Raw genomic sequence first — 19,737 nt, 5'->3', positions numbered from 1 at the left:
TCTCAATAGCAGTGATGCAACAAGTACAACGCATGCACCCAAGAAAACTCAATTGTATGCAACAAGTGCAGTGATGCAACAAGTTGCGTACAATTGAGCAACAAAGTTGTTGCCCTCTGACAGCTCTAACTATAACTAGATTTCAAATCAGATTTTTAGTTTTCAAGAGTTGAACAACTCGTTAAAGTAACTAGTTCAGTTACTTCGAATTTGTCAAGCAGTGCAGTTGTGTTTCATTTAGTTTAAGTTGTGACGATGTCAAAAGTTACATCAACTAAACGTGTTCAAAGATTTCAACAAAATCACAAATCTAATAACATTGAAAAGCAAGCACATTCCTTGACTTCACGGAATCTTAAACTAGCATCAGATCCTACAAAATCTACTTGGTCTTCAATCGTAATGTTAATAGTTTGAATTGTTTCAAACATGTATCCTGTTTTAGTTACCACAAACCTTTATTATTGATTGTAAATGAAAATACCGAATAAAATAAAACTGATTTTATTAAGCTTAAATTGTATTTTTTTTTTTTTTTTTTTTTTTTTCATTTCACATGACGTTATTCACAGTTCCATCTTTGGCTCCATGGAGCTAACGTTGATTTTGTTTTCTCCCCCCCCACCCCCTCTCTTACCTTCCTCTTCCACTATCCGGTTCAACCGGCACAGGATTCCAATCCTGTGCAGGATGAACACCTTCTCTCCCCCCCCCCCCCCCATATGACACACACTGGCTTTACCTTGACAGAGTCTGTAAAAACTGAACAGAGCAACAAGGTGGAGATGAACTTTTGTTCTAGGAGCCGCCTGTACAAAAAACACAAAAATAAAAAAATATATATATTACCACTGGAATAGCATTTTGTCCAGGCCTGAGCATATGGTCAAAGTGAAGATTCTGTTTGTGACAAAAAGACACAAAAATGGTATTTTGAGTTGAAAACTTGAACCCCATTGACCAATTACTAGGAAATAATTTATATTCATTCAAGGGAAATGCTAGGAACTAATGTGGTTAATAGCTTCTTGCTATTGCCATTCAGCAACTCAAGAAGCACAAATTCAAGTTGAGGAAGGATGGTTGCAGGATAGATGTGCAGAAGTTTGCCTTCAGCCAGCGGGTCATTTGAATAAATTCAAAGAAGAACTAGTTAAATTCTTGGAGAGTATTATGGATGGGTGACGTGTGTAGGCTTTTTTTTTTTTTTTGGCCGATGCTATATAAGCTTGCTCATTTGCCACTACTAGTACTACTACATGAACAGACTTTCTGCATGAGTGTTGATAACATGCCAAGAATTACCTCAGCCGGTTTAGAATTGCTTTTACCAGAAGTTTGCAATTCATAAATTTTTTTTATTAAGTTCATTAATAATTTTTCTTCTTTGAAAACTTTTGGATCATGAACTGGATTGGAACATGAGTCAGTGGCACTAACTAGTGATGTGATAGTTTGTTGTATTTTCAACTGGATCAGTAGATCAAATATTCTTTCCTGTAGCACTTTCCCTAACATGCTATATAAACAATTGTCTAGTTGATTTAAAAACTCTGTCTCCTATGATGGGGAATTTATCATTTATCTCCTGCTCCAATTAATAAGGAGCAAACTGAAGTAGCCTCTTAGAAGAAATTCACACTTGCACATCCATTCCTTCTGCATACAGAGGCTCTCACCATAAACTTAACAACCTTTGGATCTGTAACATACACCCTCCGATTTTCCTTATGCTTCCAGTTATCTCAACACCCAACAGACTCTATGCTACCCATACATGTGGTCAAAAATTGGGAAAACTGGGAATGCTTTTGTTACACAAAACTCACCATCCTCTGTATCTGTGTGACACCAAGTTTCTATTATGTCAACATTTGCTGTCCTAACTAGGAGCTCAAACTCAGTCTTTATATTGACAATACTCCTGGCATTATCGTACAAACAATTTAGACTATGTTCCTGTGTCGTGTACTGCGCTAACACATTCCTTAAAGTTATGTAAATTTCTTTACCTAGCATTACCTTCTTTAATTTAAAACATAGGTGTCCTCAGCACACTTTCTGAATAGGATGACTCTCTGACATCTGAGAACTTATACAAGAAAGATGTATGCAAGGGTAATTTTTACCCACACCACAAGATATACTTGTATATCTTGTGGTGTGGGTAATACTTGCCCTCACCCACCACAACTATCAGTTTCCCTGAATCCCTAATGCCTCCTAAATGAAATTGATAAAAAAAAATGTATTCCATCTTTAAAAAATAAATTCCTGCTATCAGTATGGCCTCTGGAAGGAATCTAGAGGCCATGCTGATAAATGTTTCTATCCAAAAGGTTGCAGAGTCCCTCAAATATTGATTTAATCCACTAAGTTTTCACCATATTTTCTAAAACTAAAACCTCTTCAACAAGTGCCCTGGCCTAAATTGGCAGTGCATCACCTCACACATTACTAAATACAAGCGTCCTTGAAGAGCCCCCAGTTTTGTCTCTAGGGCATCTACCCATTTCTTCAGTGATTCAATTTCATCTAGAAACAGTGAATTTTAGACAAGTAGCACTGCTTATACCTGGCAAACAGAAGATAAAAGTGAAGGGTTAAACATGTCAAGTAGTTGGACACACGGTTAATTTATTTACTTGTTAGCTCACTAAAGTGTAAATCAATCAAACTTAGTGCCCAATCAAATTTCCAAATTTTATGTGGAGTTGTGTCCATTGCTTAAGATCACACTTAGTAACAAATCCCTAAATTTTTATCTCTAGTATATGTATATAATACTGATTTACGTATTACATACAAATCTCAATAGAAAATATTATTATTATTCTTAAGTTATAAAAATCATAAAATATCTTACTTTCTCAGGCTCTTCATAGTCACTGGAATCTTTTTTGGCATTATTTAGCAACTGATGCAAATTCTGCAATGCCTGTTGTAGGGTTTGTAGTTGACGTTCTTTTTCCTCCAACTCATGTCTACTATCTGATTTAAGAACATCAACTTCATTACGGTATGCTTCAAGTTGGCATCTTAATGCATCATTCTCTTCTTGTAATTTGTATTCTTCATTAGTTACTCTTGAACCTAGAAAGAAAAATGTAGTAAACTGCTATTATAAGAAGTAAAGAAACAAACAAATAAAAATAAAGTAAGATTATCTAAAAGACTAACCACCACTAGTATGTTCTGTTCTGCACTCAACAACATTTAGTACATCCTTAAAATTATTCAAAGAGAAAATGCTCAAAATTCTGACCTGAATTTAAAAATTAATTAAATGTTTTTATTCTTCACTTATTTTTGCCTGTTTTACTAGATGAGGGGAAAAAATAAAAATGGAGTTCTTGGATGGTTAAGAATAAGCAGCCATATACCAAGTAAATTGTTCATTTGTAGTAGATACATGGTTATTTATATTTTACTATTTTAAACATTTCTCTCAGTACTGAAAACTCTATATCAAGTTTTATAACTTCAGAAAGGCATAGCTCTATACAACTATTCAGAATTGGACACATTAATAAGACCATGTTTTGGCACAAAGCATACCTATAATTCTGTCGCTGGAATTTAGACATGCCATGCTTATGTCTATAGGGCAAGCAGTTCTCCAGTGGGTGATATATTTCCTTTGAAAAATTACAGCAGACTGCATAGAGTTTGATGCTTTCAAAATTCACAGTGTTTATGGGTGTACTTTTGGTGCTAATTGAGACAAATTGAAACATATTTACACATCGTGTATAGCTTTCTTTTTTTTTTTTTATACAAACAGTAAGAATTAATTTCTTAGCTATGCATTTCATGCATATACAACATCAATACTACTCACTAGTGATTGTCAGGTAGAGATGTGCCCAATTTTGTTTAGAAATGTCAAGACCTGCAAGTCAGGTAGGTGTATATCTGTGAAGTGTATATATATGTGTATACCATGTATATACAACATGCACACTGATCACTATGTGACTGCCAAGTAGATATGCCCAAATTTGCTTAGACACTGTCAGGTAGGTGTATACCTGTGAAGCGTTCCTTCCACATTCAGTTGTTTTTAGTAGAGCTGTGCTAACTAGTATTTTCTTCCAATGTGATTTTTAATTTTGTGTCTTTAACAATGGCAACTCTTGGTTGTGTGAACAATCCAAATATATTTTGTTACATTTCCAGTAACTATGTGGAGAAACAAAGGCAAGAAATAACATCATTTGTGAAAAATGAATATGCCCCATATTTTGGAACTAAATTAGATGACCAAAATAAAAGTTGGTCTCCCAGGAAGTATGCTGTTTATATGTGAAGGGCTTGCTATTGTAGAAATGTGGTATTGTAGAAAAGAAAGCCATGACGTTTGCCATACTTATGGTATCGAGAGATCCCCAGGATCATATTCACGATTACTACTTTTATTATGTAAATGTAGCAAGTTATAATGCAAAGGATAAACAGAGCAACATGTACCCAACAACAATATTTCAGCTCTAAGGCCAGTACCACCTCAATTAATTCTTCAACACATGCCATCAGCATCCAAATCTGATATAAGTGATCTAGAAGTTAACTACTGTGATAAAGAACTTTCACAAATCTGGACCACAGCAGTTTGCACAAAGTGAACTTGATGATTTTGTGAGATATTTAAATTTAGTAGTATTAGTACTAGTAGCGGCAAATGATGCAAGAAAGCAAGCTTATATAGCATCAGTGGGAGGAGCACTTTACCACATCAGCTGTCCATCTCCTTAATACACCATCTAGTTCTTCCTTCAATTTATTGAAATTATCCATTTCTACAACACATGGAAGTTTGTTTAAACAATCAACCGCTTGCAGGTTGAAGGCAAACTTCAGTACATCTATTCTGAAACCATCCTTTCTCAATTTGACTTTATGCCCCCCTCATGTGTATACAAGAGGTAGAATTCCATCAGCATTCAGCTTGCTAAATCCATTCAAACACAAACACTTCAATCAGATCACCTCACAGGTGGCTAGTGTCCAGACTGCAATTTGCAGAACCGACGCCTTTCTTTGCAGGGGCACCCCTTTGTTCCCCTTACCAATCTCATTGCCCTTCTCTGCTGCACTTGTTCTAACAGCTCCTTTCTAAAATGAGGCCACCAGACCTGTATGCAATATTCAAGATGTGGCCTCACCATTGCCTTATACATTGGGATAATCACCTCCTTATCGGGCTAGCAAAATTTCCTCTATATCCTTTTTATGAGATATAAGGCAAGACTGAGTTTTAGAAGGATCGAAATCAACTAAGTTGTCTTTACCCCACTGGAGAATTACCTGGAGATTGGCATTTAAGGAATTGGTAGCAGATTTTCGAAAAGTTGAAGCTGATTGAGCAGAGCAAAGTTTCTCAAAATGGAAAGTGGAATGCAATGTGCTATCATCGGCAAAGCTATGGATAGGATTTCCAAAGAAGGTCATTAATATACAAGAGGAAAAGAGTGGGGGAAAGAACTGAACCTTGGGGGACACCAGCATTAGTGGCGGGGTAGATAGTGGAGGTGATGAACTTTTTAACAGTGAGAGGATGTCGGATATGTAGCAGCTGCTGCTTTGAGATCCACCGTAGATGAGAAATTTTGTCGAGCTGGTTGAAAAAGGCCATCCTTTGATCAAACAGAACACCAAGGTCTGTGCGCGAGGGTACGTTTGGTATTCGTGCCCCAGTGACACGTTGAATACTGTTGGTATGGATTTGAGGGAGAATATAACCTGACCAGACTTCTGTGGGTTGATTTTTAGATTGAAGTTTGCCAGGTACAATTCAAGATCCTTAATTTGGGAATTGATCCTGTTGCTGAGCTGAACGGGGTTGTCGCCAGGGTTAATTTGAGTCAGCAGTTTGAGGTCATCGGCATAGCATAAGAGACCATTCATGGAGGCAATAATGGGCACGATGATAGCCGTGAACAGGACACCAGACAGGAACACCCTGCCCCCCTGTGGTACTCTAGCAGTAATGTCGCAGGATAGGGTGTGTTGTTGCCGATGGAGAATAAGTTTTCTGTGACAGAGAAGAGATTCCAAAAAGCACAGCATATCACCTCGATTATATGAAATTTCTCCTTAAGTAGAAGGAGCAAGGCCAGGATCGACACACACGGCATCAAAGGCTGCGCTTACATCGAGATATAGGGTTGACAGCTCAGCTCTTTGTTCGAAAGCTGAGAGGATGCGTTCTGTGGTGGTTGCCAAGTTAGTGATTGATGATTTTCCTGGGATGGCATAGTGGATTTCAGGTAATTTCGTCTGGAGGATTTGGTGAGTAATTGTGGGTAGCAGAGCCTTTGAGAGTTTTTAACAGACAAGAGGCAACTGATATGGGTCTGAACTGGCTGACGTTTGTGGAAAATTGGTTTTTAGGGATGGGGTAAACTCTGTACTTATTCCATTGGGGTGGGAAATAATGCTCAGTGAGGCATCTGTTGTAGATCGAGAGAAGAGGGTCTATGATGAATGTCCTCAAGCATTTGATCATAAATTGCGGAATTCCATCCTCCCCAACAGTGGCTGTTGTGGGAAGGGAATTGATGGCCATATGAGCTCTTGTTTTGTGATCTGGATAGTCCCTAGGACATCTGAAGGGTTTTCATAGTCAGGCTGGACAGCTGTAGATGGGACTGTTGTTGTATTTGAAAATCTGGCGATGTATTTGAGCCATTCTTGAGCATCAAGTATTTGATTGAATCCACCATGTGGGGCAGCATAGAATGACTTTCCTTTCCTCAGAGTGTGGTCAAGATTTAGTTGGATTGCGACAGCTTCCTTCCGATTAAAGTGGACCCTGGCGCAGGAAAAGGCGATTCTGTCTTGACTGCCATTCATAAGATTTCATTTCTTATGTAGGACTTGTTTCTTTTTGAAGCTGTTGCTGAGGTCAGCAGTCCACCACGATCTGGAACGGAGAGTCACTGTTACTCGTTTGGTGGCAGCATAGTCGGTGACAGATTGAATCCAGTTGGACAAGAGTACAGTTTATGGTTTGAGTAAGTTGTTCAGTAATGGAGTTTACTTTGATGGCAAAAGCGTAACACTTAAAGCAGATCCTTGTGGTACACCCTCCTCTTGGCAAAAGGACTGAGAGAAGGTGGATCCTACTCTAACTTGGAACAGGAGACGGGTTAAAAAGCTTTTTTTTTTATAAAAATGGGAAGGTGACCCCCTTAGACAGAGTTTGTTTGTTTGTTTGTTTGTTATTTGGTTTTTAGGAGCATTAGCAACTAAGGTCATATTGCTCTGGGGATATGCGGTGGTCATTCCTGACCGGCATTCTCTGTATTTGGTGGTCACGGGCTCGAATCCCGGTCTAATCAAGAAGCGTGTGCTACGCACTGCTGCTCCTGCCCACCTGGCTACGGAGGCACCACAGACCAAGTTTGTAAAGGTCTCTTAAAATACCAAATTTCCAAGTTGTGTCGTAAGCTTTCTCCATGTCAAAAAATATGGACACCAGGTGTTCTCTTTTTAGGAAAGCATCTCGGATAGATGTTTCCAGTCTAATTAAGTGGTCCAAAGTGGACCTGTTTCTTCGGAAGCCACAATGAACTCAGGAGAGAAGGTCATTTGATTCCAAGTGGAATACAAGACTAGCATTAACCATTTTCCCTAAAATTTTGCAGAGCAATTGGTCTATAATTTTTTTGGAAATTTCGGATCCTTGCACCAGTTGTGTGGAAACTGCTCTCCAAGGAAGATTCTATTGTATAGAAAGAGCAGCTGGCCCATGAATTGTGGGGGAAGGTGTTTATTCATTGCATAATGAATGTCATCTGGTCCAGCAACACTAGCCATCGTAAGGGCGAGCTGTTTTCAGCTCTTCGATGGTGAATAGCCCATTGTATGGGTAAACACCCTTGGATGTAAAATTGAAGGCTTCTTTTTCAGCATTTCGTTTAAGGACCAGGAACTCTGGGGAATAAGATGATACTACTGAGGTGTTAGAAAAAGACTCCTGAAGAGCATTGGCTATTGCAGTTGGGTCTGCAATAATGCATCCATTATATTCCAGGACCAAAGAGGGGTGTGCCACACTGAACGCAGGAGAGAAGGTCATTTGATTATATATTATATATTTCCCCTTCATTTTCCAGATTTTGTCCCAGACTACCTTCGAGCTGGTTGCCCGAGTAATAGAAGATGTAAAATGGATCCAAGACTCACTATGACGTTGGGTAAGAAGTGCATTAGCCCAGGCATGCTTAAAAGCTATAAATTAGCTGTGGTAGAATATTGTTGAATTATCCCCCAAGCTTTGTTTTGCACCTTTTTTGCTGCTGTGCATTCCTAATTTCACTATAGTTTGGGAAATGGTGGAAACCAGGTAGATGTTTTTAGAATGCCGATTGCAGTGGCATGGATGATACTTTCTGTGATGTACGTAACTGCATCATTGATAGATTCCTGACTGACTGTGCTGATGTCAAAATTTGCCAGATGTTGAAAGGCATTCCAGTCAGCCTGACAAGGTCTCCCTCTATGTAAGCAGGTTATGACGGGGAAGTGATCGATTTCATACAGGTTTTCTTCTACCTCCCAGGTAAATAAAGGGAAGAGAGAAGGGGAGCAGATAGAAAGGTCAATCTCAGAAAACATACAGGTAGGCATGTGGACGAAGGTGTTAGTTCCCACATTCAGAAGAGAGACGTCATGTCCATGAGCTCTATGACTCATCCTCTTCCATTGATGCTAGCACTACCACACAGGGTAGTATGTCCATTGAAATCCAAGAGAATTAAGACAGGGGCAGGCAGCTGCACAATGAGATCATCAATGAATCTCTATGCGAACTGTCAGCCCCAGGTGACAAATAAATCAAACAGACTGTTAATAAAACCCGACTCTAAGGCAAATTGCTACCACTTCTAAGTTAGTGGAGAGCAGCACAGGTTGGAATGTGGTCTGGTTGCCACAAGGATTGCGACTACCCCATAGGCAGATCCAACCCCAATTCTGTCCTTACGTATGATCGTAATACTCTTACATGATGGGTTTTCGTTTGCCTTCAAATATGTTTCCTGTAAGCAAAAGCAAACTGGCTCATGTTTTTGAAGGAGGGCCTTTGATGCCATGGATTCTGGCAAATCCATGGCAATTGCACTGTAGGAATTTAGCCATTATTTTGGCATGGTGGGTCCATCAGGTTGCTTCTGAAGTGCTGAGGGCTTACTTTTGTCAGTCTTGGATTTATCTTTTTTGGGGAAGTATGGATGCTGTCCCGTGTCCATTTCTTCCTCTGCAAAGTGTTCCAAGGCTGGATCACCTTGTACCTCCTCTTCAACATCCATATTTTCTTGCGATTTAGGAGAAACTTCAGGCTTTTTATTCTTTTCTCCGGCACTTGTTTTTGTTATTGACAGAACATTTGGAGGTACCGATATGGGAGTGACGGTTGTTGATCTTTATATGCAGGTTTTTGTGAGCTTAAGAGGTAATGTGCAATGGGAGTGAATGACTCTTTTGGATCTGCTGTATAAGCTTTCTTGCATCATTTGTCATTACTAGTAATACTACTAAGCTCATCCTTTTCTGTTTCCATTTTGATGTTTTCAAAGGCTTACTCCTGTTCATCAGCCATTTCTATGAGTTTTCCATTGCTTAAGCCAACTTTCTGGTTCTCAATAAGCTCTTATATGCCTTCATATTCTATATCAACCAACCCAATATCATTGCCAAGCTGTACCATGTTGTTTTTAACCTCATATATCAAAGTATGGAAAACATTAATCTTCTCAAAGCTTTCTTCGCACTCCATTTACTGATTTTGCTGCATTTCCTGCTAGGCACTAAACAATACCATCAATGGCATGTTTAATGTTGTATGCTTTCCAAAATTCCTTGAAGCTTAGTGCAGAGGTTGAGCCCCTTAAAATTTTTCATAAATTTCATGCACCCTCCCTTCAAGTTCCAGAACGAGTGAAAATAAACAGATTTGACCTAAAAGTTAACTATGAATAGACATACTTTTATAAATTAATATATATTTCAATACATTTTATCATTGAGATGGTTTGTCGATATTTCATTAAAAAAGTGCTTCATGAAAACAACAAGCTTTTCCCACACTTTGGAAACTTCTATCTTAGTGCAACTTTCCCCACTATCCACAGCCTGCAAAGAAAGCCCTCCTGATGTAACAGGCCTGAAAATTTCTGTCACACTGGTCATCAGAGGAGAAATGCGGCATTGGGAGACATAAATATGGCTTTTACGGCACTAAACTAATTGAGAGAAATGGTATATTCCAGGAGTGGCCAACTTAATTTGTGATGCGATCTATTTTTTTACTTCAAAATGTGCCGCGATCTACTATCTCAAAAATTTCATTGCACAAGGTGCACAATTCGAGGGATGACTGTATATTTAAAATTCGTTGTGATCGACCGAAATTAAATCTGCGATTGACTCATTGCCCACCCCCGGTATATTCTAAACTAATTGATTCTAAACTAATTGATATTCATGAAGCACTTTTTTTTTATTCAATATGAAGGGAACTTTATTGGAAATGTTACTGGCTGTAAATATTGTTCAACTGCTAGACAAAAATAATCTGAAAATCATGCCTGGAAGAGACTTCTATCAATCCAAGTCTTCTTATATTTCTATATAACTGGCAACCTTGATTTAATAAAACTCTTAAGAGCCTTGGGGTTTTCTGAGTGGCAGACTAACAGGACAGTCACAACCTAATGACGGTAGCACCATTCTTATACTGCATCACCATTAATTTATCTCTTGACACTAATCTAGATGTGAATTTTTTTCCCCTGGAAATAAAAGTTATTTTTTGCATTCTCTTCCAAAATCACATTCGCATTCATCTATTAAGGGCTGTAACCTCCTCCTTCAATATGCTCAAAAGTGCCATCTTAAATTTTTTGGCCCTCTCCCTATCAGCACTGGTCAATGGTAGCAATGTCATAAAGGTTACAATGCTTATGGAACCTATTAAATGAGCCCTTACTGGCAGTAGATGCATCCTGCAAATTTTTCTTCAAATATTTGTATGTTTATACGAAGATACAGTAAAACGTCGATTATCTGTGGTAATTCAGGACTGTCAGAGCCTGGATAATTGAAAAACATGGTAAATCAAAATTATGTTTTTATTTGTTTAAATAACTTTCAAAACATTCAAGTCATCATCATCAGTCATTTTAGCCGGATTAATTTTTGTCTATATTATTTAACCATTGATTAACACCTGCCTCGTCTAAGCCTTTGCATCCTTCAATATTTTGAACTGAGTTAAAAACATCAGGAACGATTTGAGTCTCCCACTTCCAAGTTATTTTTGGCGATGACAAAGTCATTGGGCAATATTTTTTTGAATGATTTTATAATTGTTTACTTTTAACTTCCACCCATGCAGTAGAAATGTTATAGATAGCATCTTTAATTGTTAGTGACTTCCAAAATAAAAGAGGATTCTTTTCTTCCATGATAAAGTCCATCATCAAAGTCTTTCTATACAATCATTTCATGCTCTCAATCACTCCCGGGTCCATAGGTTGTACCAGTGGTGTTACATTGAGCGGAAGATAAATGGCGCAATATTGCCATTTTCTGCAGATAGTTTTTCCAATGGAGGATCAGATGGAGCGTTATCTAATAATAAAATTGCTTTGTGGGGGAGACCTTTACGAGACAAATTTTTTAACGTGAGGAATGAATTTATCTGTCCACCACTTTTTGAATATATCCCTAGTCATCCATGCATATCGGTGATTATAATAATCTGTTGGAATATTAGTCGTGTCCTTTAAACTTGTAGGAGATTTTGATTTTCCCACTACAGTTAATTTTAATTTGTCATCCCCTGAAGCATTTGTGCAGCATAAAATTGTTATCCTGTCTTTGCTAATTTTATATCCTAGTGCATTTCTTTCTTGTAAACCAGCCCAATATAGATAATTTTGTTTCTAAATTATAGAAACAAACAAACTATATTGGGCTGGGTTTTTAATGATGTCCCGTACAGTTTGCTGGCCAATTCCAAATTAGTGTGCAAGCTTTGAAACACTTTCACCCTTTTCACATCTTTTAATAATTTCCAGTTTCTTTTCCACTATTAAAACAACTCGTTTTTGTTTACCTGACATTTCTAGGGGTTGAAATGCGAGAGAAATATTACCCACAACACATGGCAAGCACAGGAACAAACTTTTCAAGATGTTAGTAGACAAATGCAGCAGGTGTTCCAAGACACTCGGCTTTGCATCTGCAGGTGTAAAAACATCTGATGTGATTTACCAGGTGGCAAAATGAGAGATGCAACAGTGATTTCCTGTATGTACTTTTCGAATCCACTCGCACAGATAAATAATATTCTTTAAATGTTTGTTGAAAATAAAACTACATACATAGAGGACCATGGTTAATCTGACCCTACAATAATTGATGTTTTACTGTATTGCTTTCTCTTGAATTAATGTAAAATTTAAGGGAATTCTATTCTGCACACTGTCCTCTATAAACAATTTTAATCTTTCCATCTCAATCATGATTGAATATTTAAACTGATTTAATTTCATTGCATTTAAAGAAATTTAGGTTCCCACATTCTAATATTTTCCACTTATTCTTTTTTATGGTTCTGGTGGTGAATCCATAGGTCAGTCTCATGCTGTCCCAAGCAATTTTTTTTTTCAGAATGGCCTGTCTAGTTTATAATGGTAAGCTTTTCACATTTTTCAGGTTACTAGTACTTGCTAACTCACTTGACCACTTTGAAGCCATTAAAAAAAAAAAAAAAAAAAGAAGAGAGAGAGAGAGGGAGGAAGTAAAAACTGTCAACATGGTAAACTAAAAATCAGTCAAGTAAACACAAAATGCACATAAACAACATGTAAACTTGAAGTGTATGGAAACAAAATCTGATAAAACCACTGGGTGGTAGGATGTGTAAAATACATGAAAGAACTAGTACACGTATTAGTGTTAGCCATATAGAAAGCCAATCTTTTGCTGCACTGTCAAAAAAAAAAAAAGAAAAAAGAGAGAGAGAAAAAAGAAAAGTAGATAGAAAATAGGCTAATTATGCACTTCCCTCATTACACAAATAACATGTCCAGTTGACCATTAAATTTCTTCAAACTGTCATCCTCAACTACCTGCAGGGGCAACTTATTGCAATAATCAACAACTCACTGGCTAAAAGAAAACCTCCTACAATCTAGTCTAAAACTCTTCTCCTGTAATTTGAATTTTGATTTCATTCGTTTTACTAACCCCTTTCATAGCCTTGTAAACCTCAATCAGGTCCCCCCCCCTAAGGTGTCTGGTTGCCAAGCTCTGTAGCCCACATATTCAGTCCTTTCTCATACGGATGCAGTTTTGCCAATCTTGCTATGCGAGTTGCCCATATTTGGATACAATATTCCAGATGCAATCTTACAATTGCCTTATACAGTAGGATTATGACCTCCCTATCCCTAAAGGATATGTTAGATAAATCATTGGCAGGGCACTATGAGTTTCCCAGCCACACCTGTTTAGTTGCTTAGAGAACTTCATATCTGCCCGTATCATAACTCTCGGACCCTTTCTTCCTCTAGTTTTCAATTCAATTCCACCAAGTATATAAGTTATTCTGGAGGCTGCTATTCCCCAAGCGGACCCCAGGGGCTCACATCTGGTGAATATAGGCTTGGCACACCCAGGGTCCTGAGCTGGATATCATCATTCTTCTTCTCTTTCTTGGTGATTCCCTTCTACTTCTGACTGACTCTCTCTCTCTCTCTCGAGGTAATTCAGAATTTTTTTTTTTTTTTTTTTTGGCTGGTACAGCATAAGCCTCAGGCTTCAATGTACCACATGGCTAATAATAATAATAAGACCTTGCATTAAAACACAACTGCCACTTTTCTGACTGTTCCTGAAGCATAGTCAAGTCATCCTGAAGGACCACTGCTTATCAATGGTCATTAGCAGTTCTCTCAATCTTCTTTGCCTGCAAATTTTGACATCATACCCTTTATTCCTTCATAAATATCAAAAACAACAGTGGTCCAAGAACCAATCCCTGGGAAACCCCTCTTCTGACTGCTTCAATATATTCCCCCCCCCCACCGAATGACAGCAGCATTTTACAGATATGGACACAGAAAATTGTGCCAGTACAAACACTTACAGAAAGTAAACAGAGATGTATACTCATGAGCACGAAAAACAGCTTTTGGTGAAATAAACAGGCACTTTCAAAGATTCTATTCATCATAAAATGGAAATGCTTTGCAAAATTTCCAGTTTTGACTGGTAATTCAGCCACTTTCTCATTAATTAAAGTATCATTAAATTACTTTTTAATACCAAAATCAAAGGGCACATCTCTGAAGACATGCACTGTGAATTATAGTTGATTGGAAAATCAAACTGAAGACCATTAAGCATTTTATGATGAGGCCTATCAGGCATCCAAGCATCCAATAATTGGCAACTCCTCCCAAGATGACTGGACTGACTAGCACTATTCCATGAGAACAGAGCTGAAGCTATCAAAAAATACCGAGTGGTATAGTGAACAAGTGCTGAGCGAACCACATTGTTGCAAGGGATAACCATGACTTAACTATTGTTTCTTTATAAGAATTTAAATGTAAAGCAATGCATTTTAAAAAGATTTCTCTGATGATCTCACCTTCCCAACTTTTATCTGAATCTTCTTCATCTATCCTTGGCTTCTTCATAAGAATGGGCGAATCTGCTTCACCGTCACTTAGTTCCATTTCATCTTCTTCACGTTCATTTAGTACTTCTTCTAGCTGAGCATTTTTGACTTCCTGTAAAATCAAATTTGACAAACATCAGATAAAAACATTTAATTGATATGATGGCATTAGTACAACATGAATGGTCAAAGGAAAATGGTAAATATTATACAAGTAGTGATGCAAATTTAGATTAATTTGGGCTGACTTGCAATCACATCACCAGCAAATTCCACATTATTTATGGCAGTCAAACCTATTAATTTATTTTAATATTTCACCGAGCAGGGCAAAGAACTGGACAAATTATTAGAAGGAATGGACAAGCAAAAGTATTATTATTATTTATTTATTTATTTATTTATTTATTTTTTGGCAGATATTGTATAACCTTGCTTCCTTGAATCCCTTTGCCACCACTAATACTAAATGCAGTATCAATATACAAAAATAATTTTAAAAATCCACTTGTAACAGGCTGACATAATTCCATTTTCAGTTCCAGATATTAAGAAATAAGTGACATTTTCAGTCTGCTCCCTGAAGCATGCTAGTGCTAGACATCTGATTATTTTTAAGCTTTTAATTTTTATTCACTTCCTAAAAAGTAGCCAATGAAGGAAATTTCAGTGAAAAAGTAATAGTGTTATGAAATGCATCAGAAAGGCCATTACTTTAGAAGTTAAAACATGCACTATTGCATACTTTATATAATAAGTACTTATATCTATAAAAATTTGCAGGTTGGACCCTTGGTCAGGAATGCATTCCCTTATTATACTTTTTATAGTGACCCCAAATGAAAGATATTAGAAACAATAGTATTCTAGTGCTGTGAATGACTTGAAAGTTGAGAGGACAGAAGGTATTTGTTGATATTGGTGGTAGTTGATGTTTGAGAGTTACTGGTGCAAGAGCCAACCTAGCTATAATATGCCTAGCTAACAGTGTTGAATCCAGAGTGTTTTCACTGGTGGGAGAGAATGTAAACTTCAGGGGGTAAATTTTTAATAATAAAAATGTGTATATTTTTATTATTATTTAATATTTACAACATATGTTTATGTTACAAACAAATCTGTATATTTATTAATGTTATAAGAGAATATGAGAAAACAAAAGGAAATATTTATCATTTAACATCTAAATACTAATAGTCAGTTCACAAAAACCACATTACTGACAATAATCAGTTTAATAATATGAAATTCACAAAAAAATCATACAAATTATAATCAAACACGCATTATAATAACAATCTTATTCTTCTTTGCATATGTATCAATCACTTCATTTTTAAATTTTTCCAATAACCGATTTGGGACTTCTAAGCTTATCTTCATGCAATCTTGCAATATAACTGGTGAGTATGGGCTTGGCACACCCAGGGTCCTAAGATGGATATCATCATTCTTCTCTTTCTTGGTGAATTCTCTCTCTCTCTCAGGGTAACTCGGAATTTATTTTTATTTTATTTTTTTTTTTGGCTGGTGCAGCATAAGCCTCAGGCTTCCTTGCACCATATAGCTAATAATAATAATAATAATAAATATCACAGTACAGATACATATATAATAAAAAAATAGAAATAAAATCTATTGTTTATAGGCTGCAACCAAACCATTTTGTTGGCGGTATACAAAGAAAGAAAGAATTAGCCACAAGTAGACTCTTTCTGTGAAAAAAATAAAAGGGAATCTGAAAACCATAAAGCAAAACTGCTGATGAGAAATAGTGGCTGCAGTACACTCCTCTCTCTGCCCAAACATTGTTTAGCCCTTCCCCTGAAACTGCGTGACAACTTTCTAATCACAATAGGATCAATTCAGGTGAACTACTCACGGCCTGCGATCCAGTCGGTCTTGTTTGCAATATACAAACAAATAATTAGTTGCAAGTAGACCACCTTTTTGAAATACTATCAAGAGATGGTTTGTGTGAAAATAAAGGGAACCATAAAATGAAAATGCCAACACTTGAAATAGTGGCTTTTAGTTACAATTTGTGCAGCCAGAAATATGGCTTATTTAATTATTTTGAAAATTTTGTCTTTTGAATTTTAGTAATTTATTTTTGCCATGTACCACCTAATGAGTACCACACTTAGTTGCTGTGATTTTTTGCATTGTGTTTATTTGACATAAATTTATTGAATTCGTGTTTTATAATTACAACATTGTGTAAACTGATATGACCCCTAAAGAGTGCAATAAGAAGAAAATTTCAATTAAAATTAAACAAAAAATTTCAAAATCTAATGTCTTTGAACAAATATTAAAATAAAAATTACTATTTTTCACTGGAAGGGGTGGCGATTTTATCACCTCCCACTGGATTCAACACTGCTAGCTAAGGTTATGAGACAAGTTTCACACGAAGCAACATTGGGTAGTTCTATAATATCTTATGTGTGTCAGCATGCCAAAATTCTGCAGTATAATCAAATAGTTCCCACACTATATGTTATATTCAACTATATATGCTGGATATAACTAATTAGCCTAAAAGAAGAAAACGTCAGTAAAGTCTAAGTTAGTTATAATTATTTGAAGTGTTACATTTCCTTGGACAGTAATCAACACTTGAAATGCTCTATGATGTTCTCTTTTGAATTCAGACAGTTTAATATAAAGTGCTGTACTGTTATTGGGTCTTGATCCCTCAGAAGTAAGTGATACGAGTATTTTCAATTGAGCAAGGATTATTCTCGGCTGGTATATTTGAATAAATGGTTGAACTATGAGGGGTAATCATTTAATTCGCAGACTGGTGCAAGGTCTTATCTTAATTGTCATCATTTGAATCTTCTGTGGAGTTCTTTTGCCACCGTCATATCTAAGCATTAAATGCTTCCATTGTGGCTCTGCGAGCATCGTTGTGTCGGACGTGAAATGCTTGCCTTTCAGAGCTTTCTTCAGACATGGAAACAGGAAGAAATCTCATGGGATAAGTCTGACGAATAAGGGGGATGTGGCAGAACCTTGACACCTATGGCAGTAATCACTGCCTGCACAATATTAGCTGTATGGGGCCTGGCATTGCTGTGAGGGAGAAACCACTTCACACTGGAATATGGGTGCATATAGGCTCATTGCCCTGGAGGCACAATAAATAACATATATATACATATTCACTGGAATGTGGATCATTAAGAGTAGTGAGTGAGTGTGCCAGTGCTTTTGTGAGCTCCCGAGTTATCGAGTATATCTTCAGTTTATTGAGGTCAATTGGTTTGTTGACTGCACAGTGGTAATATAAAAGCAATTTCTGATATCTATAAAATTTTGGTGAAGATATATCAATTAGTTGCAGAGTGGTGCAAATTTGGCTGGTTTAATATGGCAGCCATTTGGTAATGATTGGTGTTGATGTTATAATTTTGGTGGGAAGAAGTGAGCAGTAATTTATAGTCGAACAAGGTAAACTGTGAGTACAGGGTTATCACTTGATTTAAACAGTCTTGTGCTGAACATTTATCTATAAATAAATAGGTATTTTTGTTGAAGATAACTGAGAACAAAAACGTAACGTAAGATATGTGGAGTAAAATATTATGGAAAGTAATACAGCAGGCCCTCGTTATAACGCGGTTCGCTTTACGCTGATTCGCTATAACGCTGTTCTTATATTATAACCCGTATCTGACTATAACACTGTCACAAATCTCTATAACGCTCTTTACAGATGCATTTTTGGCATATTTAACGAAATCGTTTCATATGATGGAGGCGATAGCTTGAAAATAAATGGCAAAACAGCATTAAAAGGTTTCCCATGCTCAGAACAAATATTAAAACAAATGAAATTTTCTCGCACGCTAATTTAATTGCAGTACAGTGTCTTGTTATGTAGTTCCGAGATCAACATTTTAAAAAATGATCAAGTATACTGCTTGCGATAATGCATTTATCCAGTCTAGTCATCACACAGTACAGTACTGTATTAGACAGTGCGTAACAGACAGTTTACTCGAACATTGAATCATAATTAATGTAACCAACACAGTTACATTTTCGAAGAGTTAATAATGGCGGATAAGAATGAAAAAGGAACAACGTCTGGACGCAGTACGAAAACTATAAATGTAAGAAAAAGACTGAATTTGAAAATTAAATTAGACGTTTTGAAGAGAATCAACTCCAGTCAACGACAAGCGGATGTGTGTCATAATTTAGGACTGGCAAGTTTAACTGTAAGAACAATTATAAAGAATTAATTTTAGCAGCGGGAAAGACAGTTGTTCCACTGCAAGCAACTAGGGCTGGGCTGGCTATTAGGATTGAAATGGAGAGACTTTAACTAATTTTATTGAAGATAATATCTAATGCAGAATTCAGTTAAGTTAAATATTATAAAAAAAAAAAAAAAAAAAAATTGGAATTTTAAGTTTAATTTTGTTACGTAAGTAGTTACCACATAACCATATGCGCATGTAATGCAGAATATTTTATATGTACAAATATTGAATATTTTTACCAACATTTGTGCATATTTTCACTACCGTTTATTACAGATTAGGAAATATCCTATGGTACTGACCACACAACTCACAAATACATATGTTACCTTATGGGAATGCGGCACTTGCTTAGCACAGATTCACTTAGCACTCTGTTTTTCTGGAACGAATTATCAGCGTTAAGCGGGGGGGTCACCTGTATGAAAGGAGGTGGAAGGAAGGTTCTGGATTTCCCCCACTATTATGAGTGCTGTTCAGAACCTCCAAATTAACTAAACAGGTAGGGATACCAAGAAAAATAGATAATAAAAATGTTAGAGGAAGAGTTTCAACTTATTATATATTACTTTCAAGTTATTACTAGAAATTAACAAAATAGTCGATATACTAGCATAGAGCAGACAGGGGAATTAAGCAGTCCAGGAGAAAATGTTTAACAGAAAGCAGATTCTAAAACCAGCCAGGTATTAAGTCTAAGTCTAGATAGTACACCTGATAATAAGGTAATAGATGCAGATACGCAAGTTACTGATGTGAAAT

General features: G+C 36.7%; 1 protein-coding gene across 1 annotated transcript in view; it reads right to left on the bottom strand.

Moving 5' to 3' along the window:
* LOC150091089 (ecto-NOX disulfide-thiol exchanger 2) overlaps positions 1-19,737 on the bottom strand; it is a 230,637-nt gene that overhangs the window by 26,423 nt on the left and 184,477 nt on the right. Inside the window, exons 11-12 of the mRNA XM_090382875.1 lie at positions 14,669-14,810; positions 2,867-3,093 (exon numbers count right to left, since the gene is read on the bottom strand). Of these exons, the coding sequence (XP_090239001.1) occupies positions 2,867-3,093; positions 14,669-14,810 (369 nt within the window). The remainder of the gene's footprint in view (positions 1-2,866; positions 3,094-14,668; positions 14,811-19,737) is intronic.

This window comes from Mastigoproctus giganteus, chromosome 1 (genome assembly GCF_048544385.1).
Source record: "Mastigoproctus giganteus isolate SK-2022 chromosome 1, ASM4854438v1, whole genome shotgun sequence".
Lineage (NCBI taxonomy): Eukaryota > Metazoa > Arthropoda > Arachnida > Uropygi > Thelyphonidae > Mastigoproctus > Mastigoproctus giganteus.
This window is presented reverse-complemented; position numbering and strand designations above follow the sequence as displayed.